The sequence below is a fragment of the Pteropus vampyrus genome, unplaced genomic scaffold (genome assembly GCF_000151845.1).
Source record: "Pteropus vampyrus isolate Shadow unplaced genomic scaffold, Pvam_2.0 Scaffold5, whole genome shotgun sequence".
In the NCBI taxonomy this organism is placed as follows: domain Eukaryota; kingdom Metazoa; phylum Chordata; class Mammalia; order Chiroptera; family Pteropodidae; genus Pteropus; species Pteropus vampyrus.
Genome location: NW_011888786.1, coordinates 7,281,479 through 7,306,110, shown reverse-complemented (window position 1 = coordinate 7,306,110; position 24,632 = coordinate 7,281,479). Strand labels below are relative to the sequence as shown.

At 39.2% G+C, this 24,632-nt stretch overlaps 1 protein-coding gene across 4 annotated transcripts in view; it reads left to right on the top strand.

The window, feature by feature from the left end:
• PPARGC1A (PPARG coactivator 1 alpha) overlaps positions 1-24,632 on the top strand; it is a 609,551-nt gene that overhangs the window by 522,355 nt on the left and 62,564 nt on the right. For all 4 annotated transcript variants that reach the window (XM_011365225.2, XM_011365217.2, XM_011365230.2 and 1 more), the window contains one exon: positions 691-870. In XM_011365225.2, the coding sequence (XP_011363527.1) occupies positions 691-870 (180 nt within the window). The remainder of the gene's footprint in view (positions 1-690; positions 871-24,632) is intronic.

Here is a 24,632-nt window from a genome sequence, read left to right as displayed (position 1 = left end):
TTTTGTCCTTCATCACAGGAAATCGATTTTGACCTGTGTCAAGATAAAAGTTCAGAAATACATGAAGTCAAGTAAAAGATTTAAATAACCGTTCAAGAGAACCATGGACAAGTTAAACGACTTTGCATCATTAGTTGCTAAATGAATTAAATGGATTATAATGGTTAAAATGAGCGTAAATGGAGAAAGTTTTCCTAGTACAGTTCTTATGTTATATTTTTCATTTAGCAATTTCTTATTTTGTCTCTGTTATGTGTGATGGCAATTCCAAGGTAAAATCGAATTTTTTTCCCCTCTCTCAGAAGGATTGTAGTCTTAAGGGTGGAGTGAAATTTTGCATATCATTAACCAGAAAACAATTTGAAACTTGGTAAGTGCTGTTAAAGAGGCACAAACAAATCCAGTTGATTTCTAACTGGAAGAATCACAGAAGGCTTCATGGAAGCATGGCATTTACCATGGATTTGGAGGTAGAATTTGGGATCCAAATGGATCAGGCAAAGTCTCCTTTGGGAGTAAAGTGAGTTAAAGAATTTAGGATGTTTTTTCTAGTGACTAAAACCCTGGAAACCAGCTTTGGTGGTGTCGTTGAATTAACCAGGCTTAATTCCTATCACATGCTATTGCAGTTTAATAAATTCCTGAAGTTAATGAAAGCTTTTTTTCCCGCCCCCCCACCGCCTCCCGCAGTGTGCTGCTTTGGTTGGTGAAGACCAGCCTCTTTGCCCAGATCTTCCTGAACTTGACCTTTCTGAACTAGACGTGAACGACTTGGATACAGACAGCTTTCTGGGTGGACTCAAGTGGTGCAGTGACCAATCAGAAATAATATCCAATCAGTACAACAATGAGCCTTCGAACATATTTGAGGTAAGGACACCCATTGGTGAAATTAATTTCTCATTCAACTTGGCTTGGGTCAGACGAACATGATTATTGGTCTAAAGCATAAAAACTTCTTACTTTGCTGTCCTCAAAAGTCTTGTGATCACAGTTAGGCACTTTCTATTTTGTGAAAAACAGTGTTTGGGAAACAAATGGATTTTTTTTTTTTTTTTTGAGAATTAAGGGGCTAAGGATCTGCAACAGAGTACATTAAACTGTGTTGAAATACTAAGGGATTGTGAAAGAAATAGTGACAAAGAAGAACTAAAGTCTAAACCTGTTTATCCCTATTTTCCTGTTTATCCCTGTTTTCCACAGAAAATGGTACCTAGTATAAATTAATGTGAAAGAAGCCATTTTTTTAAACCAAGGGGTACAATGTCTACCTTTATTTGTTTTGCAAAGTAGGTGAGCAGTTTATTATTATTATTATTATTTTAATACATACCTCTGATTTCTATATATCTTGGAAATTTCAAAACCAACTACTCTAATATTTACTTATCAATTAGTCAAAATTCATTTGTCTTTCAGTAGTGAGAATTACCTCCCAGGCTCTATCTATACTCTTATTAGAAGCCTACTCTATAATAAAGAATATTAATATACTCCTATAAAAGTGTTACTTTGAGGAAAAAAGTTATTTCTCACATGATCAGTACTCATTGTCTCAAATATATGTTTTCTTATGGGGACAAACATTAAGTGAGTACTCTGGCAAGTGAATTGAATAAAAATTGAATAAAAAGTTGCCAAATCGATCTAATTTTCAGTATCAAAACCATCAGCACCATCCTCATCATCTAACATTTTCTACCTACTATGTGCACACTCCATCCAAAGCACTTTAAGTATATTTTTTATCTGCCAGCAGAGACTTTTTTTATACTTCAATGTTATTTGGTTGAAATCTCCAGTCATTAAAAAAAACAATTTTACAATATTTATTGAGTTTTTCCAGCACCTAGCTCATAAAAGCCACAGAATAAATGTTTATTGAGTCATTAAGAAACCAATTTTATATTTACCGAGTGTTTCCAGCAACGAGCACACAGAAGGTGTTGAATAAGTGCTTGTCAAACAGTGAGTGAACTATGAATATCGTAAAGCTAATAACAATAACAGTAATAACAAAATGGCCAACATTTTGGGACACTTGTGCTTTATGGATGTCATCTCACTCATCCATCAAAATAACCTACTATTTAGGTACTAGTATTCCCATTCCCGTTTTACACATATGCAGACACTGAGGCTCAGAGAGGGTAAGTGATTTTTCTCAGATCACACAGTTGACAAATAAAGACATGGGATTTGAACCCAAAATTTATCTGACTTCAAAGTCTATATCATTGATAAAAATAGAGTAACAGTGAATTTGGGTGACAGCCATCCTTTACAAAGACACATCAAGCTGCTTCTTTGCTCAATGTATTTAAAAATAGAACAGAATCTTTCCTTTCAGTGTTGGTTAACATGGATAGCTGGTCAGCTGGTGCAGCATTAGGTCCTGCCGACGGCTAAGATTTTTTAATACGTCTGAAGCATTACGTGGGTCAGAATCTTAAGGTAGTGGAGGTAGGGCTGGGGATAAGGAATACGGTGGAGGAAACGCTGACGGCTTGTGGTTAGTTAGACTTTCCCAGGCTTCTCAGTTGGGTCTTAAAAAGTTCATGTGAGGACTTGGCTGGTTAGAACTGGTAAATTGAACATTCCTCATTCAGTACACTTGTCAGGTTACAGGTGCATTTTAAGTCATGCTGCATTAAATAAACAGTACTTTTGAAAATGTCCATCTCTATAGACCTCTTATCTAAAAATCGGCTATTCCGTATTGGGTGAATGCCACACACTTTGTAGATGATGGTTAGGGAATAAAAAAAGGTAGAGAGAGATCACATGGTAGTCAATGGCTTCCTGGTGGACTGGTTTCAACAAAGGCAACTTTCTCCGTGGCTCGTGTCCCCATATTTCATGTTGTAGCACCTGCATGAGGTACTTCTCTTTGACACCTTTGGGAGACTTGGTTCAGCAACTAGTTATCTGTAGATACTTAATCTCCACAGAGATAGCAAATCCCTTTTTGTTTCCCTATGTAACTTTCTACCACTGACAGAATTGTTTTAATTTATTTTAATCTCCCATTAGGTCATTTTAAACCAGTGGGTCTCAACCGAAGGCCGTTTTGTTTCCTAGGTGTCATTCAGCAATGTCTAGAGACAGATTCTAATGTTAGGGCTGGGAGCAAGGAGATGCTACTGGCATTTAGTGGGCAGAGACCAGGGATGCTGCTAAATATCCTACAATGTACAGGACAGCTCCCCACAACACAGAGCTCTTTGGCCCCAAGTGACAAAGTTTCTATGGCTGTGAAACCCTATGTAAAAAAAGTCATCGAAAGCTCCCTTTATGAAACACTAAAGAATAATTGGTCAAATTTCTAAGAGAAAATACAGGATATGAAGGTACAGTTAAGGTACAGGATATGAAGAAGCAGATAATCACATAAAATTATCGAGGTGCCCAGGGCCTTGGGATTGATATGTTGGGAATTCTCTTAGTGACAGACAACAGAAGTATTCGTTAAATCCCCACACTAGTTTTCTGTGAAGTCACTAACCCATTCTTCTTTGTCTATGCAGAGGGTAAGGTCGTATGTGTGGCAACACCAGTTACAAACAGCAGACGCTTCCTCAGCGTTTGCATATGGCCAAGATGCCTCTACTCTTTCTCTTCTAGTGCTAAATTCAGACATCTTTTGGGGAAAAAAAAAAAATGTGTTTTGAGCATAAGTGGGATTCTAAAATTCTGTCTGTTTTCCCCTGCGAAGAAGGCCCATGTGCCACAAAATAACCTTTAACTGTCCTCCGCTTTGTGTTGCTTCTACCAAAGCTGCATGTTGCATCCAGTCATTTCCCAGAGCCTGTGCCTTTAAAGCTCTCACAGCGGACTTCAACCTGTGCTCACTTTCTTCCAGTTCTCAAAACTCTGCCTCATCACATTTGTGAAGGCCTTGTACCTGAGCAAGCCAAACAGTCACGATCTCTGCCACCTCTGATCTGCCAGTAACAAGCATTATCTACCTCAGATTCCCAGAATAAAATAAGGCACCGATAGTTAAACCTTTTTCCCTGACTCACTGATGACCCCGCTGGAAACAGGCCATGGGATTTCTGAATTCTAATCAAGGCAGAGAGAAAGGGGTTTTGAGAGCGACAGATAGTACAGCAGGATGTTGAAACGCTGGGAGTAAACAGAAATTTATTCCTTTGGCCTCTTCCATACACTCGAATCTAAGTTAAAGTTTTATTTAACTGTAGAAGAAAAAAAAAAAAAGAATGAAATTGAATGTCATCATTTGGGAAAGAGTGAATTCTTGAGTGGGAGCAAGCTGCGCCAACACGCAATTGTACACATTGATTGAGTAACTGGACACACAAACAGCGACCTCTGCTTGCACAACCTATGTTTGGATGTGTAAATGCAGGTAACCAGGTATGATTCAGAAGCCGCCTAGAAAAACAGGACACAAGGCCTATAGGCGCAGCCTCCAGTGAATCTGATCCATGTGTCAGGAGAACAGGATACCGTCCCTGGACTGGCTGGGAGCAGAATTTATGCTTCAGAATATTGCAACATAACTTCCTTCCCTGTGTTGCTTTTGTGCTTTGTTTGAAGGAAGAGAATAAAGGACTATTTTTACAGCATGGCAGTGTGTAAAGACGAGTGGCATGGGGTTAGTTTAAATAGCACATAGCCCCTTCTGGGTCATTGTGGGCCACCTTGTCCCGACTTTATTTTAACACCTGCTTTAATGGGCATCTTTCATTCATTTGTCTGTTATTTATGAATGCAGCTACTTGGGGTTCTTTAGTACATGGCAAATGAGACTGTAGTTGTCTCGAGTAGGTCATTTCTCACAATATGTTCTGAAGGCTGCCTGTGCTAATGTGGGAGAAGGGCTCACAGCTGCCGCCCGTACTCACATTGGGTAATTACCCGGACTCTCAGTAAGATCTGACACTGTGAACTTTTACAGGAGAGAACGTGGGAAACAATGTCGGGGTAGCTGTCTGTAAGGTATCCTATGATATGCCACCAAAGGAATGGTGGGTGGAAGCTTGCAAGAATACTTGATCATTCTGATGGAAATATAGATGATTTACATTCCTTCTTTTGACTTTCAGTTACATTCTATTTTTTTTTTCTAAGATGGACGAATATTCTGTATTTTTCAAAAAGTTAAAAAACAAAAAAAAATCAATCTTAGCCACTCAGTGGTCTGTGAGCATTTTAGGTGTCAAGGACCTACTTGTCTTGTTCACTGAAGTTTTCCTAGACATTTTCTTAGAAAACAGAAGAAAGTGTGCTCAATAAATATTTACAGCATGCTTAATGAGTTAACCATGATGTATTTTTTGATGGTGTGGTCTGCATTAGATAATGTGAAGGTTATATGTAAAGTACAAGAGATCTGTTTCCTAGAGAAAAAAGTTAGGGAGGCCAAATTAAGAAATACAAAATAATTAGCAAACAATGTGAGACTGTGCGTGTATGCATATATACATATACATAATATATAGCCACATATATTGGCAATTGAAAAACAGTGTAAGACTGTATATTCCTCTATACATGTACATGTATCTTTGTACGCATAGTTATTTATATGTTATATATATTAGCAACTGGGAAACATTGCGAGACTGCGTATGCGTATATACATGTACCTATCTGTGTGTGTGTATCCTAGCTAAGGAAGAAATCAGCAAGAATAATGTCACCAAAGCTGATAAGAGAATGAGAGTAAAGTGTTTTCATAGAGGGAATAAGTAGGCAAAGAGCTTGGTTTACTCAAAGAAAATATACATTGATGGGAACAAGAGACTAGTAGTAAATTTGCATTTAGGGTGGGTACAAAATTATGGCCTGCCATGAGAACCCAATGTTTAGAGTTTACATGGAAGGAATTAGGTGTCATTAGAGATTTCTTAAGTAGCAGAGCCATGTAATAGAGATGGTATTTAAGAGGGATAATTCTGATAGCTGTAAAAACTATGGACAAGCAGAAAGTAAGGGAATTCGGCAGCAGGCCCAGCCACATTCCAAACCCCATGCAATGCAGGTGCAGGGAAGGGACAAGGTGACAGCAGAAGGGATGGTGTCCAGGGAAATCCAGGGAATTTGAAACACCTTGAAGGCAAATTCCACCAGCCCTGATGAATATGAGTTAGGTTAGAGAGAGAGGTCGCAAAGAAAGTTAACTCAAAAATGTTCCGAGGAGAATTAGAACTTCATGGATATCTTCCTGGTTAAGTTTCTGCTCACCTTTACAGGCTGAACTACTTTCGTAGACTTGTGAGTTGTTTTACAAAGGGACTCTCCATCCTCCTGCTGCTTTAAAGGGGCAGAACATATTTAACCCAATCTACAGATTTACTTGGTGTCTGCATTTTCTCACTTGTCTCTTTGGAGGAAATTCTGCAGTCTTCCATGCTAATGAATTCCTGCTTCTGACTGTGCCTGTGGTCAGACTGACTTTTCTATGAATGGCAAACCTCTTGGAATTTTAACAAAACAAACAGAGGGAAAAAAATGTGTGTGAAAAACATCTCACCTTAATTTAATCATCGGGAGAATAAATTCTCCTTTGTTATGGCAGAGAGACTGAATTTATGCACGAGAGAGGGATTCGAGATTTCTGGAATTTCCAATTTGCAATCAATAGATGTTTGTCATTTAAATTAAATTTACAGCCCACATCCAGATTTTTGCCACACTTGGTAATAACACTTACGGAGAACATAGACTTCAAGTAAGAAAATAATAGCCATTTAAGTGGGGAGATAATTGGCTGTAACATAAGAACATTGAAGAATGTTGAAACTCATGGAGACTTATGGAGTATTTTAAAAATTTATGTTGTACTTATCTTTGCATTTGTAGTCTACCACAAAATTCCAAATTCTGAGTATAAATCAGTTAAATGTTCGTCATGGAGAGTCACAAATCAGGAAGCAATGATCTGGCCCAGCCTGTGTGCTACGTTAGTTTCAACTTCTACTGTCGGCTTATCTTGCAGGGAGTCTAAATAGTGTGTGTGTGTGTGCGCGTGCGTGTGTGTGTGTGCGTGTGTGTGTGTGCGCGTGTGTGTGTGTGCGCATGTGTGCGTGCGCGCATTAATCTACACACCTCAGTTAAAGACTGTTTTAGACTTCTTGGCTTGATAACATCTGCCTTATCTTGAGAACATCTGGTTTATCACCCTATTTCTTCCTCACCATTATGCTGACCACTAGAAAAATATGGCTCAGGAGTTCTGACCCACAGGGCTGTGTCTTTTGGCATCAACCCCTACGAATAAATAGCAAGTCACGGGATGCCGGCTACATGACCGTCTTTTCACTAACTTTCCTGGCTCTTGCTTTTGTGAATGTAGGTTGTGGTTATGAAAGATGAGGTTGGCTGCTATTTTTCATGGAAGTCGATCCAGTTCTTAGCTATTTGCAATTTGGAAAGTGAGAATCTATATGTTTAATTAGGCACAATGATTGTAGAATGTACTATTTTTTTATTTTGAGGGGATATAGACTAACTATTTTGTGGCAGATATTCTGGGTACCCCAAGAAGTGGGTAAGCCGTTTAAGGGCACATCTTAGGCTTTTCTCACCTCCCCAACTCTTAACTGGGTCTTTTAAATAAAAGTGACTCCACCTGGATATCTTTGAAGCCAGAAAAGTGAAGACCCACAACCACAAGAAAGAAAACTTGGAGAGGAATCAGGAAAAAGTGGCTCATTGACTCTTAGATTTACTTCAAAGATAAAGTAATCAAGACACAGGATGCTGCATGGGACAAACTGTCCGTTTGTATAGCAACTGTGTGTGCTTGTGTAGTAACCTTATACATACGCTGTGTCTATTTGTCCATGTCCCCTATCTATATGCAATGTCGTGGAAATACAGCCCAGCAGATGGCTCACCTCTGAATGAGATCAACACACAAAGCAGATAAAAAGATGAACATTAAAGACTGCCTCGTTAAGCCAAATTGTTCTTCTACTGCTTCCTACCTTAGATTTTACATTTTTAACAAGGTTAATTTGTCCCTATAATTATGTGCCTATTCTTTTAGCAGTGAAAACTTTTATTGTGGGTTTTATAAAATGAATTGCCTGTGATGTAAAACAGTTTTGTAAGGACCATTTTTTTTCCTTCTTTAACCTCTCAGGTTACTTTCAAGACTGTGCACGCTGAGGTATGTAGTTTGAAAGCAAAGCTGGATACTGTATTTTACTATAGCCTGCCAAAGATGCTGAATTACATGCAGCCAGAATGAAAGCAAAGAAAAAGTTGGGAGAGATACACAATGAAACACACATTCATATTCTTGGCAAGGGCAAACTTTTACGAAGACAAATGACTTCTTATCCATTACACCATTTGTCTCAAAATGATGATAAGAGATACTTTTATGCCTTTTCTGTTCCAAAATAATATAATAATTTGCATAGTTTTAGACTCTAAACACTAACACTTTGTAGACCTGCCCATCTCCATTACTACTGCAAGTTATTCATTCAAGGTTTGCAGCAGGATGGATTAATGAATTACCAGATCTTGCATAAAATGACTTGGCCTGACTTTTAAACAACTACTTTCTTTTTTTTCTTTTTTCTTTTCTCTTTTCTTTTCTTCTCTCTCTCTCTTTCTCTCTCTTTCTTCCTCCCTCCCCCTCTCTTTGTCTCTCTCTCTCTCTGTCTCTGTTTCTCTCTCTCTCTCTTCTTTCTTTCACTGGCCTTGTCGTTGATATTAATGGGCTCTAGGAACCAAACCCCCTATGGAGTGTTCTTTTTCCTTTTCACCCAGAAATAGCTTCGTTAAGTATTTCTTGTACTTTTTTTTCATTTTCTCCCAAACTTCTGCACAGAGTCAGTCAGTTCAAAGAGACACCAGCAGGCTAGTAGGGCAGGGAGGAGGGAAGAGATTCAGTCTCCAAGCCCTCGGTGGCCGACGCACCTTTCTGTGCCCCATCGGCATGCTTGCTCAGAGCCGTGTCCTCAGCACAGCGAATTCAGCGTGGGTTCCTTGGTGTTCCTCACACAATAGGCAAAGCTGGAGCTCTGAACTTTGAAGGGAAGCCTCAGAGCTATTTGCAAAGTGCTGGTGCTCAGTGAATACTAAATTACATTTAGGAAATAGTCTACTGCTACCAGTTATACTTCATTTTTATTCTTGACACAGACACCTAAATCAGAGAACAGTAACATTTCAGAGATTATGGAAGCAGTTTGGGTATGTTCCAACACTATAATAGGATCAGAATTTTAAGGCCTTTTGTATTATTACCAATAGTCACTTAGTTTCTACTGCAGTGTACTTTGTAGGGAATTACAGCTTTTACTAAAAAGATTAAAATGCTATTATGCAAATGATTGCAGTATGTTATTATGTTTACAAATTAACATCCATGGCTCAACACACAAATTAACTAACTATTTTATCTATGTTATTAAGGATTTAATAAAGTAACTGTTAATAAAAATGGGTAGCTTGGAACATTTAATAGGAAACAATTGTGATTTAACACAGAACTCGAGCATTGTGTTTAATGTTCTAGGTGATGTAGTGGCAAAATAAAGTTGAGCAAAGCACACAGAGGAACCAGGGCTGTGTGAACTGCAGAGATGCTTGTCTGAAATGCTGTCGGTGAGCTCAGTAGCTTCAGGCTATAATGTACAGTGGGCAGCATATCAATAAATCTAAGCGAGCCACACATACCATCTTCTATTAATAAACAGTTCATTGAAATAATAATTGCTCTTCATGACACGTTTGCTATGTTCCATACACACAGGGAATACGTGATTCTAAAATGGAGCTGAGAACAAATTTCGCTGGGGTGAATGGGGTTTAGCTGCAGAATATCACCGTGTGATAAAAGAGCGAAAGGCCAGTTTCAGACTAAGATGGCTTTACAAACAGGCTGCAGGTTGCTATTCCTGGCTGTTCATGAGAGATCATAAAAGCTAGGAGATAAGAACCGCCAAGGTCCCTGAGAAATGAACGTACGTGATTATGTTATCTCGTGGGTTGGATTTACTAGACAGACCGACGACACCTTCACTGTAGTCCAACAGGAAAAGTGGGAAGAAATGCAGATTTTGGATAGCAAACTTCGTTAGAATGGCAAAGTTCCTAAACACTACAATTGAAATATTTCAAAAGAGATCCAGGATTCTGGTCACTGAATCCTTTGCTAGATTTCAAAACAAGAACCAGGGGGTGTTTCCTATGATGAAGCAAACAAACAAACAAAAGGGAAACCAAAGAATTACTAGAAAATCCTGGAACGACTTAATTTATATTTCAAATTCTTTAGATTTATATTTCTGCAAAGTCAAAAGGATGTAGAAGACTTTCATGTCAACGACAGCCTTTTTAGTTCTACCTAAAAATGAGTAATTATATAAAAGAATAAATAAATAAACCATTACCTATGTAGGTCTACCTATAGAAGACAAGTAACTTGAGATCTTAGCAGGACTATCTGGGTGTACTTAAGAAATATATGAGCAAGCAAGCAACCACAGACCTGGTCAAGGTTTGTGCCCTTGCATCCAATACAAGCAATTTATTTTGTTCCGAATAGCACCTCTGCTGCTGGAAAACTACTTATGCAAATTTTTGATATCTAGCTTTAGCAAGGTGCCTGGTTCCTTCATTTCCTTCCACCTTCGGATAAATTGTGTTGTTCTTTACTCTTCCAAATTTGTCCTTGTGGAAGCAAAGCTTGCGAAAAGAAAGGAAGGGACCGGGGGAAAGAGGAAAAAACCTAACCAAATACAGTGTCTGGGACAGCTTATGATTTGATGGTTTGTGGCCTTGTCCCGTTCCCAGGCACCTGATCAATAAAGTGGTACAATCCTGTTATGCAGGCATTCCGGAACGCTTGCCGACATTCACCTGGCATGACCAAGGTTTAAAGTACTTGCAGTAACTTTATGCAGCACAGTGGAGGAATTGTGTGCCTGTGTGTGGGCATACACATTCACATTCTTTTTTTTTTTTTTTTTTTTTTAGGGGAAAAAAACTGATACTTGCCATAGAAGGGTGGTAAAATAATTAGTCCAGTAGACAAATGTCTTGGCCCATGTTTAAACAGAGCTTTAAGGACACAGTGTTCCCAACAGTCACATATCTAAATACAAACTGGTGTCAGCTGCCATGCAGACCAAAATGTAATAGCTTGCTTTCACATAGGTCATCGTCAATCCATTTTCGTCGCAGTCACACTGCACATCTGTTTCTGCACTCTGCAGCTTCTTAAGGTGGCATTTGGACTTTATAAGAACACAAACAACCAAGCTATAAATTGCCACTGCTGGAGTTATTTTGAATAAGTGTATACTGTTTCATATTTATAATGGTGAAGCTTCATAATATTCACAGTGAATATATAACACCGATCAGTTCAACAAGCATGAAATTGTATGTTGTCAACTTGTCACATAAATAGAGTCATATTCTGGCTTGCGATAATGTTGAACTAACATTTTTTCCCCCCAGAATTGTTGAGAGGGTCACAAAAACGTGGCGAGGTAGCACTTCCTTTCGGTAGATAAACCGTCAGGGCTATTGTGAAGTTGATATCGCTCTTGATGGCTTCCCCTTCTTCACTCTCTCCAAAGCATTTGCTTTTCTTGGGTGAATGCTAATTGGCTAATCTGGTGTGTTTCTTCTGTCATCCAATGGTATCATTTTCAGCCAGTGCTAGAAGCTATTTTTTGGGGTTGTGTATGTGTGAGTAGCTTTTTTTGTTCTCCTTTAAAACAATTTTTTTTTTTTCTATTCTTATAGCGTAAATCAGTGCTAATTGTCGTGAGATTCTCTAACTATACTCTGGAAAGCTCTCTTACTGCATTGGCACCCCAGGTAATTCTGAATTCATTACCAGAGCACTATTAAGTGAGAGCTTACATTTTGGTCAACCTTTCCCATGATAGAGAATTTAGAGAGATGCCGAAAAGACGTCACCGAACGGAATGTGCGACTTACTGAAAGGCAAAAGGAGGACAAATGAAAAGTAGTCACCAGTCGCTAGGGAGTAACCGAAGAGACCAGTTCCACAGTGGCTGGTGTTTCTGCACCAGAGGCATGCATAGAAACTGATGCTGGGCATCCTTCACTTTTGAGAAATTCTTAGATGTGTTCAATCTTCCCCAGCATCCTTCAAATGACCTATAAAGACAGAAAATGTTTCAGTCTGTATCTACAGTCATGTCGATTGACCTGGTGAAGTTGCTAACTGTAAAACCTCAGGACAAAGCTATAAAATGCATGTATTACAAGGGTCGATACCTGACACTGGTCCTTTCATTCCAAGTCACCCGTGGTCTGGATGGTCACATTTTCTCCTATGAGAAACGACTCGCTGGCCAAAACTCTTGATCTCTACCTTTTGCATATTTTCACATTTTTCTTCATGCTTCTGAATTTTAAAAGTCCCTCTATTATCTCACTGATTTATGTGTCCGTTTATCAAAAAATCATTATTGTCAACCATGAGCATGCATTTCTTCTTGCCGATGTCTGGGGGTATAGTGGTTAGGAGTTGACACAGCCCGTGGCTCCATGAAGCTCATGGTTGGTGATGAAAATCAAGTGAGATAAATGCTCTGACAGAGGAAGTAAAGTAGGAATTTCCTCTGTCTCCAGCTTATCCCGGTCATCACCAACTCCTGCCCTTCTCTGGATCAGTGCACTAATCATCGCCAGAAATGATTTTACCTTGAAGTGGAATTTTGCTGGAGAGCATTTATCTTAGTTATCGGTACTTTTTTTCCAAACTGGGAGCCTAGGCTTAGGGTCCAGCAAACACAGCAGGGTGGATAGAACACTCGACACTGAGAGACCTGGGATTTACCATGTCCTACACATCATGAGTTGATAAAAACAGCAGTTTACTCATTGCAATTGCTGAGGGAAGACAAGAGGAAGCCAAGCTAAGGGAAGAGAGCAAACTGTCAGCAGAAAGTTCTTTAACCAGCTTGCAAGGCTGACGTGACTAGAATATGGTGCCTCTGGCAATGTATGTGGCGATCCTTTGGAAAATACCATTTTGTACCATTTTAGGCCTGTTGACCTTTTTCTCTGAGAATGATATTTCAGTTCAGCAGGAAGGGCTGACACGCTTTTGGCCTATATGTAACATCTCGAATATGTGGCTGAGAAAAGCCTCGTAGCCATCTTCTCATTGTCCCATGGAATGGTCCCACACAGGGACGGACCGTCCTGCTCCCTTGCAAGGGGCCTGCGCACAAAGCATAGTACCAAACAAGAGGTATCAGACATAGCACCTCTACTGAGCTTTATTCAAACAGTTCACTTTCTCTTTCCTGTAATACTCTGATTTAAATCTCTTCTCCCCTGGTCCTTACTGAGAAATTTATTTCTGCTTTTGAATGATGATTAAATAGGGAAAAAAATTCCTCTTTATAAGAACGCCCTTGGTTTTCCCATGGGCTCTTGGCCTAAGGACATTAGCTTCCCTGGGTGCCATCTCATTTGTTGTGAAGTTGGAGCTTATGTATTCCAGACATAGTTGTCCTGGGTGTCCAGAGAACCTTGCCAGCTCAGATTCTGTCCAGAAATGTTCTCGTGTCAGGATCCTCTTGTGTCTTGCCAGCACATGCTTAGCAGGGACACCCTGCCCTCCTCTGAGCTGCATATATTAGCCTGGCTTTTTCTTTTAGGTGGTGCTGCTCGATGGTCAGGCTTACCTTCTGGAGAAGGGTCTGGACAAACGCCGGAGCATTTGAATGCACATGAGATATGTGACTTCTTTCCCTCACTGGCCCCCAATTCCAGGGCTCTGTGTGCAACAGATTTGAGAGTTACATTAGGTCACAGTGCCACTTTCTAGCTCCTTTAATCCTATCACCTGCCAATCCCAGCAATGTGGCTGAGGTGGCTGCTCCTGTCCTACAGGAATTTATGTCAGTTTCTCCTGAGACAAATCTAGTCTGACTGCTTTGCAATATTCGTTCCAACTTAAAAATTCGACAAAAACGTTCTGTCCACACAGAACCAAAGAATTTTCTGTGTTTAGATGCATTTGGAGGTAACTGACTGTTGGCTGGTCTTGGCAGATAACTGAGTCTAGCGATCCACGTAGCATGATCCATGCCCCATTTAATCTGTCTTTGAATGGCAAATGCACTTTTTCTCTGAGTCAGCAAAAGGCATAGCACCCTCCGACTGTACTGTCTGACCTCTCTGCTGCATTCGTGGTACAGAAAAAGAAAACATGGATCCCACCTTTTTCCTTTAGCTGCCGGTTTGTTTTTATTTCCAGCTTCATGTTTCAGAGCTGAAAGAAAAGATGTATGTTCTGTAGATAGGTTGCATTTTTACTTAATCACAGTGGTTATTTTTGTAATTCATAATAGTAGACCTCATTTCTCTGGCCATTATTAACTTAGCATTATTAATTGTCTGAAATACAGCTGAGAAACGCACCATTTGTAAAAATGTCTCTGTGAAGCAAAACCAAACGCAGAAAAATCATACCCTCAAACTTAATGCATTTTATTCCCTGATAAGCTTCTCCAGCCCTCACACTTGCTTCCTTCTGTTTTACTTACAATTTAAACCAATCTAGTTATCTATTTCCCAAGCACATGGGAGAGAAGAAGAAATAATTTAGAAAGTTAACGAGCTGATAGAGGCAAGGAGATCATAGCAGGAAGTGGGCCTTGAGCAAAAGAGACAAGACTCAAAACTGAAAAGTAGACACATAAAATATGATTCTCTGGGGCCTTTTTGTTTGAGGGCAAATAGCCCTGTATTTCTCAGGACTGTATTTCTAAACAGTTTCCTACAGGCATTGTGCAATATCACACGAAGCTACAGAAATCAATTCTCATAATTTTTTACATGGGGGAAATATGAAAATGATTTTGAAATCTTTTCATTAAATGCTTTAATAAAAAATTTGGTCCTCTAGTGGGTCAACTTCTTGATTCATCTGCACAGGTACCTTTGGAGTTTGAGGCTTGATGATGAGAGATAAATGAGGCATGTATATAAAAACACATCCATTTATTTAGATCTAAAAGATTATCATGGAGTCTTGGTATCATCCTGTAAGTCTTTCCCACATAGCAGTACTAAATAAGTACTACAGAACGCTCCATGAAATTGGAACTTCATTGCATGATCTGTCAGATTACTTTCTCCCTTAAAAAATAAAACTGTTAGAATTTCCTCTGATAAAGAGACTGCTGATTATTTTTTTCTTGTCAATAGTAAAGCTTTTTGGTGGCAGGTCATTCGTTGGTCAAGACAAATACAGCTCAAGTAGAGTTATCCTTAAATAAGTAATTTACCACACTACTTTAGAATGACATTACCTATACTTTCCCTCTTTGTTGCTTTCCTACATAGTGCCCCAATAAACTAGCACCCCCACAATGCCTGCTTTATGTGTATATATTCATTTGAAGCATACTAAATTGTAATATTGGTACTATGAGTAATTCTTCCCTTTTTCCCATTTTATTTGATGATCTTTATAGATAAATCAGTAACCTTAGCAACTGCAAAATAATCACTAAAATGTGCAGTTTGGTTTTGGATAAAAGATTTTGGGTAATATACAGGATTGAGTTCCTTAAATCTAATTTCTGTCTGGAAACCCAAGGAATGCTGTGACTGTGTCTTCTTTATCCAAACTCTCTCACTCGGCTCTGTCACCTTTCACCTGAGGGAAGAGAATGGACAGCTTGGATTTCTCTGTATCGAACCCAAGCTTTGGTTAGACGATGACCCCTCATTAATATTCAAACTTTGGCAATTTCAAAGAATGATGTCCACCCTCACTACTGTAAGCAGCCCAGCTCCCCCGGGACTTTCTTATGCTTATCTTTTGTACGAAGGCATTTGTGTCGCTTTTCATGTCCCTTTCAGGAGTAATTCTTCCCTTGTTCAATTTTTCCCTTTCTCTTTATGGCTGTCATAATAGCCTTGATACAGTCAGCCAGCAATGACCCTGTCCATCACTCACCTGCAAGCTATTCTTGAACCAGCGGATGGTCCCTGAGTGACCAGATTAATTGTGCCGATGGTGGGCCTTTCCACCCGACCTTTCATCCAGTAGCATAAAAGCTGATTCCGGGCTGTGTGCAAGGCTGGTGGCCCTGCCACCTCACTGCCCTCCATGGAGCCAAGCAGTGGAAAGGAGAGTATCAATGCAAATTAAGCATGGAGACAAGAATAGAAAAAGGTATGCAGTTGGGGGTTATCAGAAATTAAATCTGTCCTCCTTTGAGTGCCAGTGGAAATAAGTCTTAAGGAGTGAGAGTCCAAAGGAAATTTTCCGTAGACACCATTTCCATAAACTATATTATAACAATGTGCTATTCTAAAAGCTAATTGTTTTGGTCTGTGTTCAGCTGGAACTTTTACCAGGCAAAGGATAAACTATTAAGTCCCTAAATTTAGGATGATATTTGTGGCTCTCTTGGAAAAAGAGTGTTTATTGTCGCTTAAGCAAAAGAGCATCTTTTCCTTTTGTGAAGGCTTTTGCATTGTGGCTACGGCTGTCTAAGTGATAGCTTTCTATTAGTGTCTCTCAAGCTATATTATAGACTGTACGAAGGAAAGGATATGCCTTAAGCTGGTGCCTCATCACCTTCTCATTGCCCAAAACAAAATCATGTATATGACTCTATTTCTGATGTCTGTTAATGGACGGATTTACAGTGGTTCTACCAAATTGAGAGAGAGAGAGAGAGAGAGAGAGAATATGACCTTTCTAGCCATTCAGACCAATCATGCTAAAAATAAGACATATCAAAGATCTGAGAGCATGTTCTCTAAGAGATGGTTTGTAAACAGAGCCAACAGTGACAGCAATATGTTGTGTGCCTGCCAGAGTGGCTATGAACTTACCTTCTAGCTCACTGAGGAGAGTTGTTGCTCAGATTAAGATATACGGGTAGCTTTAATGGCAATTTCAAAACATGTGGCTATGTTAAGCCAATGTGTGTTGGCACATAAAAGCACTGCCGTATTCCCATAATGGACATTGAACATTCACTCCTACCACCTACAGAAGAGGAAATGTTTTTCATACTCAATCGAGCTAAAGGAGAAGACCTTTCTGGGGTCCCTCAGCATCAGAGTAACTGCCTCTGTACAAGGAACACCTGTTGCCTGGGAACCCACAAAAGTGTGTGGCCACAGGTTCCCAATGCTGTGCCCATACTTCCTGACCCGTTTTGACTTTCTCAGTGGATCCAGACTTCAAACTTGTGCAACTATGTTGTTGTTGTTGTTGTCATCGTTGAAGAATCCTTGTCAAAAATTATCATAAAAAGAATTTACCTCTCAGGGAAAGTGATGTCATAATTGAACAAGTTTACTGTGCCATCATTGTATACCAGTCACCTGATATCTTAGAAGAATCAAGCATGGAAAGAAATGGTGAGATGGTGAAGGACAGAGAATTCCCCAAGGCATCCGGGCTTTTCAGAAGTCGTGAATGTTTTTGGCCTTGCTTTCATTTATAGGCTAGGATCATATAAACTAGGGTGCAAAAAAAGTAAAAAGAGAGGATGATACCATTAATCTGAATTTCTTACTGGTTTCTGTAGAGAAATTGAATGCATGATCATCTTTGCAATTTTAGCAAAGGCCTTAGCGAGCTGTCTTGGTTAGAAGAGAACAGTTCGCCCAGTCCAGGACTTTAGGCTGACTCATGTGTTACAATTCGGTATGCTATTATATAGGGTGCTCTGATACAGGAACTGGTTTTATTCATTCTTAAATTGACCCATTTATTAACTGTTTAAAGATCTTGCATCAACTATGTGCCAGGCACCAACTTAGGCACTTGTAATACAAAGAATTATGTACATAATTCTTAAGACACAGAAGTTGGTTTTCTAGTGAAAAAGACAGACTTCAACAACTAATTATAAGATAATAAGATGAATTCCTCCATGGTGAAGCTAAAGATGAAGGGCCCTGAAGAGACAAGCAGGAAAAATGTCTGCTGAAAGGACAAGTAGAGAGGACAATTGATCATTGTTGGTAGATTATTTACTCATGAGACTTTGTCCATCAAAAGTTAAACATACGCTTATTTATTTATAAAATATAGCAAACTTCCTGTGTCACTTGTTAGGAGGAAGACAGACAGGTTGACAAAAAGGATGCACATAGTAGGCTCTTAATAATAAATCTGCCTTCTAACAAGGTTTGTCTACATTGTGCCCGGCAGGCCAACAGTTCATTAGATTTTAACAAAAGCAGCAGAGTTAAATAAGAATTCTTCAGTCAAACACCCTGGGCGGTATCTCTGAGAGCAAATGTGACAAATAGAGTCAGAAATGAATTAAATAGTCAGCTACAGCCAGCCAAACTTTAAAAAAAAAAAAAAAAAGCCCTGAAATGACCAAAAATGGAAACATATTACAGTTATCTGCATTCATAGGACAGAACAAGTTTGGTCATATTTAAGATAATTCTCTAGTGCCTGCTATTTTTAGTTCAGGGGTAAGCTCCTCTAAGAGGCTTGGGCACTGCACCCCTTAACCTGGCCTAATGAACTAAGCCAATAAGCCGTCTGATTTTCCTCATCCATCCTGGAGGAAGAGAGAGAGCTAAAACAAACCATTTGTGGGAAAATACTCAGCCTATCTTGTATTAAGAGCTTTTTTTTTTATATAGATTTTTAAAACATCCCAATATTAAGTGTTGCCTGTCAGAGACCAAAATGTCAAGCTTTGCTGTTTTGAAATTATAGGCTCATGGTTATAAAAAGAGGATTTTATAGGCCCAGTCTAATGGAAATAAACATTACTCCATTACCTTCAGTAAAACCAAATCTTTACAGTTCAAGCTATCATTATTAATGTCTATGAGAAGAAAGAAACGTTTCCAGGCTGTTTATTTATTTTTTTAGGCAGAGAAAGACCGGCGAGATGTACCATAGCAAATGAAAGTTTTCTTAAAGCTTTCTCCTCGGTGATTTTGTGGTGTGTAATTTAAAAGCAGAAAGCAAAGAAAATGCAGTTTTAAAACATTCAGCTGGCTATTCTTGGTATCTTTCTTTCTTACATATTAACAACGCTTAGAGACTATTGCTCTGTCAAGCCTTGTCTGTCTGTCTCTATATAGAATATACAAACAACTTTTATCAGGCTTTCATTGTTCACAGTCTTCTTAGCGTGTGTGTGTCTGGAGGCGTAGGTGTGAACTGTCTCAGCTTAAATCCTATAACCACCGGTGTGGATTACAACACTTAACAATGTATTGTCTTCTACTCTGTTCATCAGAAACAATGCTGTTAACCGGTAAAGTTTAATATCACTCCCTGGCTGACCAGGTTACCCAAGTTCAGAAGACTAAGTTTGCCAATTCCACATGGGGCGGATTTTAGTCACAGATGCTACTTGTCAAGCAATCAACGGCTGGATATTTATTGAGCTCATATTATATGCAAAGTGTTATGCCAGGTGTGATGGAGGATAGAAAGGTGTTTAAAGTAGGACCTCAGTTCTCAAGGAGCCTTGTCACTGAATTGCAGAAATAAGATACCCATGCCTGCAGAGTGGCATTGGGGGAAGCTTAGGGTGATTACAGAGATCCTTTTATGTTCCAGACACCAGGCCTAGAGCTTCTCTCTTACAGAATGAATCTACCTCAATTCCCAACCTTCTCATTAACCTTCTTGGGCCTCTGCTAAGCACTGATCAGTACCCTTGGTTATGTGTGGTGGTTGTCCTCCCACAGATTAGGAATTTAGGAGTTAGTATTTAACCAGAACTCAAATTTCTTGGTTTCTACTGCTTCTTCTCACTATCAGGAGGATGGAATTGGTGTTTTTGTTTATTTGTTTGTTTGTTTGTTTGTTTGTTTTTGTCCGGAAGCCTCGGAAACACTGACCAGTCACATAGCCATCTCCAAGGAGATATCTGCTTTATTGACTATTAACTGATCAAATGGTGCCCATTTCTGCAGAGAGCTGGTGGGATATGGGCATTTGTCACCCTGCATTTGCAGTCTGCTGCCAAGGAGGTATTAGCCACTTTGTAAGCTGGCTCCTGATCTTTCGTCAGCTTTAAGACCCGGCTGTTAACCTTTAGCACAGGCTGACTCTGCAACACAGTGCACACCAGGTTGCCCAACTCCTTGTTTGTGTGCTCTCAGGGATCAGAAACCAGTTTGCTGTTTTTCTCCAAAACCACACACCTTGAGGTCACTGCTTCTGTCTCTCTGTCTGTGGTTCTCCATGTTCAGTCTGTTGCTAAAGGCTTCCTTCTTATTCTTAGGTGAATGTTCACCTTCTTCCTCCATCATTTCTTTTTAGCTCCCAATAACTTGTAGTTAGGTGATCACAGCCTCCTCTACTGCCTCCCACTTCCTTCTGTCAGTGTTGTTCTGGCCACTGCTGAAGGCATCAAATCCCACACATGACCTGCTTGATTATGAAACCAACCATTGTTTTTCAGTTCTGTGTGCCTACAGCTTTGCCAGAAACAACGGTACATATAAAGTAAGTATATAGACTTTAGGGATTATCTTCTTCTAGGGATACCCAGCTTAATGAGAAGACAAGACCTACCCATGGGACACAATGGCTGAAAGCCCTTCTCTAGGCACCATGTAGAATATGAGTCAGTCACTTAGCCCTTGCCTTCAGTTTCCGTTAAAAACTAATTGTCCCATAAGGAAACATGTGATCATTGGCATGATATTAGCTAACTAATTAAGAGTTTTAGAGGTGAGAAAAGATCCATAAGACCTGTGGGGAAGAGGGATGCCAAGCTGTGGACACAGCCTCTGAAATAGATCTTTGAGATGGAGAGAGATTTCCACCGGAAGAGAGGAAGGGGAGGTATTTTCGCCATCAGGTTTCATCTCGTTATTTAAGTAACACACACTTGTTCATCACCTACTATATGCCAGGATTTATGCCAGACGTTAACATGACAAACTGGGTAGGACAGGGACAATGGTACAAACAAAGTCATAGCAGTGAGGAAAGCCCAAATGATAACTGGGAAATAAAGACTCATTTAATTGGGCAGAAGAAAAAGCAGATACAAATGAATGAAATATTGCAATTGTACTACGGTTGACACTTGAACAAGGTGGGGAATAGGGATGCCAACCCCCCATGTAGTCGATAACTCGAGTATAACTTTTGACTCCCCCAAAATTTAACTATCAACCTACTGTTGACCAGAAGCCTTACTGATAACATAAACAGTTGATTAACACATGTTTTCTGTGTTATATGTATTATATACTATATGCTTATAATCAAGTAAGCTACAGAAAAGAAAATGATATTAAGAAAATCATAAGGAAGAGAAAATACATTTAGAGTATTGGGAAAAAAAAAAATGTTGTGTATAAGTAAGTGGACCCGTGCAGTTCAAACTCATGTTGTTCAAGGGTCAACTGTAAATATATATAGGAAGAGATTCAGTCTAGCAATAGGGAAACTGAGGCTCAGGCACACTGACTGACTTCCGCAGGGGATATCAGCAGTAAGTCAGGACAAGCAGGGAAAAGACAGTTTACAGGGTTTGTTGTCATGGAGGAAGGGTTCTCTTACAGAGATTGCAGGCGGGGACCCAGGTGTTGTGGTTTTCAAGCTTGAGGTAATAGGACCTGAATTAGGGAGTGATGCTGACAATGAACAGAAAGGGGTGGATGTGGGAGAATTTGTGCAGAAAGAATCGATAACGATCTTTATCATATAAAGTTGTAGGTTTGATGCTGTGATAAGAGAAAGGGGAGTAAAAATGGCTGTGTTTTCAAGCCTGGGTGAACTGGAGAATTTGGGATCAATTAAGGAAAATAAGAGAATCGAGGGAGGATATGGTTCAGGGAAGGATCCAAGAGAAAGGATATAGAATGTAATTTGTGTAGATTGTAAAGTGCATGGGGTGGGTGCTATTGGAGGTCTGTGAACAAATTATGATTACAATTGAACTTGGGAGTAGTCAAAGAAGTCTTTACGAGGAGGGTGTCTTAAAAGAAACATGTATTTGGTAGACACAGTGGAGGAGGGCTGTTAAGATTCTCCTTAGTCTGACATAGTAAAGATTTTTCACTTTTGCTTTGAAGTTGATAATTTGCCAGACTTCTTGCCAATAATAATAGTAACTTTGGGTATTTTTATGTGCCAGACACTGGGGCTGAACATTTTTAAACAGTATCTTAATGTAAAAAGTTTGATAAATTTTAATTTAATAAATTTAAAGAAATGATCTCATCTAATTCTCAGAATCATAATGAGCTAGGGGTGTTACTTGATTTTACAGTTCAGAAAGTAGAGCTTAGATAAGTAACTCGCCCAGGGCCAAGTTACAAAAGATAACCAGAGGAACTAATATTGCCTAACTCTAAAACTTAAGTTTTTAACCACTCCCTTGTACTGTCTGTTACTTCGTACCTCTGTTGCCAGACTCTGAGCTTCTCGTCCCCTCCCACTTGCAGCCTTTTTCAAATTTTCCGAATGCCTGGAATTATTTCTGTCCTCTTGTTTCCGATCCTCCTGAATTTTAAAATCACAGGAACCTCTCGAATTCAGGAAGTGTTCCCTGATTAATTCCACCTCTACCTAAACAGCTAGCAGATCTCGTTGGAGTAAATTTTATGTTATTTTGTGGGGAGATGAGCATGAATCCATCCTGCCACAGAATGTTCAACAGATCAAGTTCCCGCTCCACTGCTCGTGGATCTGTGATGTTTTCATTTGCAGAGGACTGAACTGGAAAGCATATATTAAAATCGCAAGGACAGGAACTGTACGTGATAGTCTTCGCCCCAGTGTGCGTATTCTTCATACTTGTTGACTAATTGACTAAGATTTTTTTGTTGGCATTTGGTTGAAAAGGAAGGCAATTATAAGGTATTGACAATGCATCCTAAACTTGGCTTTAAAGTCTTTTATCGAACTCTTGGTCATGTCTTTGTAAACTAGATTTGGTAGAATATGCCTGTAAGATAAGTCTCCCAAGACAAGTTTAGTAGGAAATATAACTCTTTTAAAATGCAATTGAAAATAGATATATTTCCCCCAACTAAACCATTTCTTACCAATTGCACTTAGCTCTGATCATTCTCCTCCCCTTAGTAGGCACCAAATCCGTTTTCATTTGTGGCTGTACATCTTTTTTCTTAATATTTTGGCTTTCCGTTACTCCTGAGTTAAGGAGTGAAACCGTGTCTTATTTATCTTTATGTATATAGTAGCCCAATAAATACATGTCATAAGACTGTGTGTTATTTCTTCAGCTAACTTATAAATGGAGATGATGATTTTTATTTTGTTTGGTTCCTGTGTTTTCCTAACAGTTCTTTAGTTCCTAGTTCAAAATTCTGTACCCAAAAAGTATTCAGTACTGCCCAATGAATAAATGAATTAATGGCATTTAACTTGTGATCTTCTAAACCATCCTGGAAATATTTTCAGGGGACTGGGAAAATTACCTGAGTAACAAGATCTGTTGAATAGCTAGCTGCCAGGCTGGGTCTGGTGACTGTATCAAAATCATTGGTTAGGCCAGTGATTCCATTTCAGCTTGTTCATTCTTTGTTTCGAATAATACAGGTTTTTGTGCATTGATGTATAAGATAAAGTGGTGCCCATTTTGCATTTCTGGTTACATTTACAAAACAGTGTTTTATTGCTGTCTAAACATAAGAGTACTCCTATTGCAGCACACTGAGAAAGGATTGTTATGTGTACTTGCCCTTCATTTGAAATATGTTGTATTTAAAGGTCATAGTGTTCCAGTTTGGGTAGCAAATTATTGATCGGGGTATTATGGTAACAGCTTTACTGCTGATTGGCTAAAGATAAATATCCAAGAATGCAACTGGTATTACCTGCATTATTGTTTTTTCTGGGATTCTGGTTGTCCTGTGAATGCTAAGGATGGTCAGTGGGTGAATATTATTAGATAGAGCACAAGCCCGCGGTATCCAATGGCCTCCAAGCACCACTGTTTGGATTCTGAATCCATCTTTTTACTCTTTGTTTAGAATTCATTGACTTTTGGGAATTTTTCCGTTACTCCCCACTCCTTTTTTCTTCTTGCTTTAATACTCATATTCTCTTCCATTTTCTTGAGGGATTATGAGGAGACAACATCATTGAAGAATTCTTAATTGTCTAATATAAAGCCCTTTATCAAATCCCCATTCTTCTGGAATTTTCTGTGCTACTTCAGTGTTTCCCATTGACCAGGATGTGGTGACACACTTTGCTCCGTGGTATTTTATTTTAAATGTTTTGATTTTTGTTAATGTCTCTTTGCAGTTTCCTAATTTTCTTCCTACTTCTTTGAACACATCTTTTCTCTTTCCTTTGCTAGAAGATCCTAAAGATATTTCTCCTTGACACTTTCAGCATGCAGGCACACTAGACCTAACTGGACGAGTCAAAGATCACATCTCAAATAGCTCACCAGTGCCTCTGTGTTGATCGTGTTGGCATCATCTCTGAGTTGAGCTTTGTCTTGGTCTGACTTTGAGACTGGCATTTTCAGTAATATCACTCTTCCCTAATTAACAGAAGCAACCAAAGGAAGACTGGTTTATGAAATGATGCTTGGCAAGTCTCCTGGTTTAACTTTATCCTCTGGGAGGTCCATAGAGTGGATAATGTGCGGGAGTGGGCTGGCATTAAAAGTTATTATAATAATACCTTAATTTATATT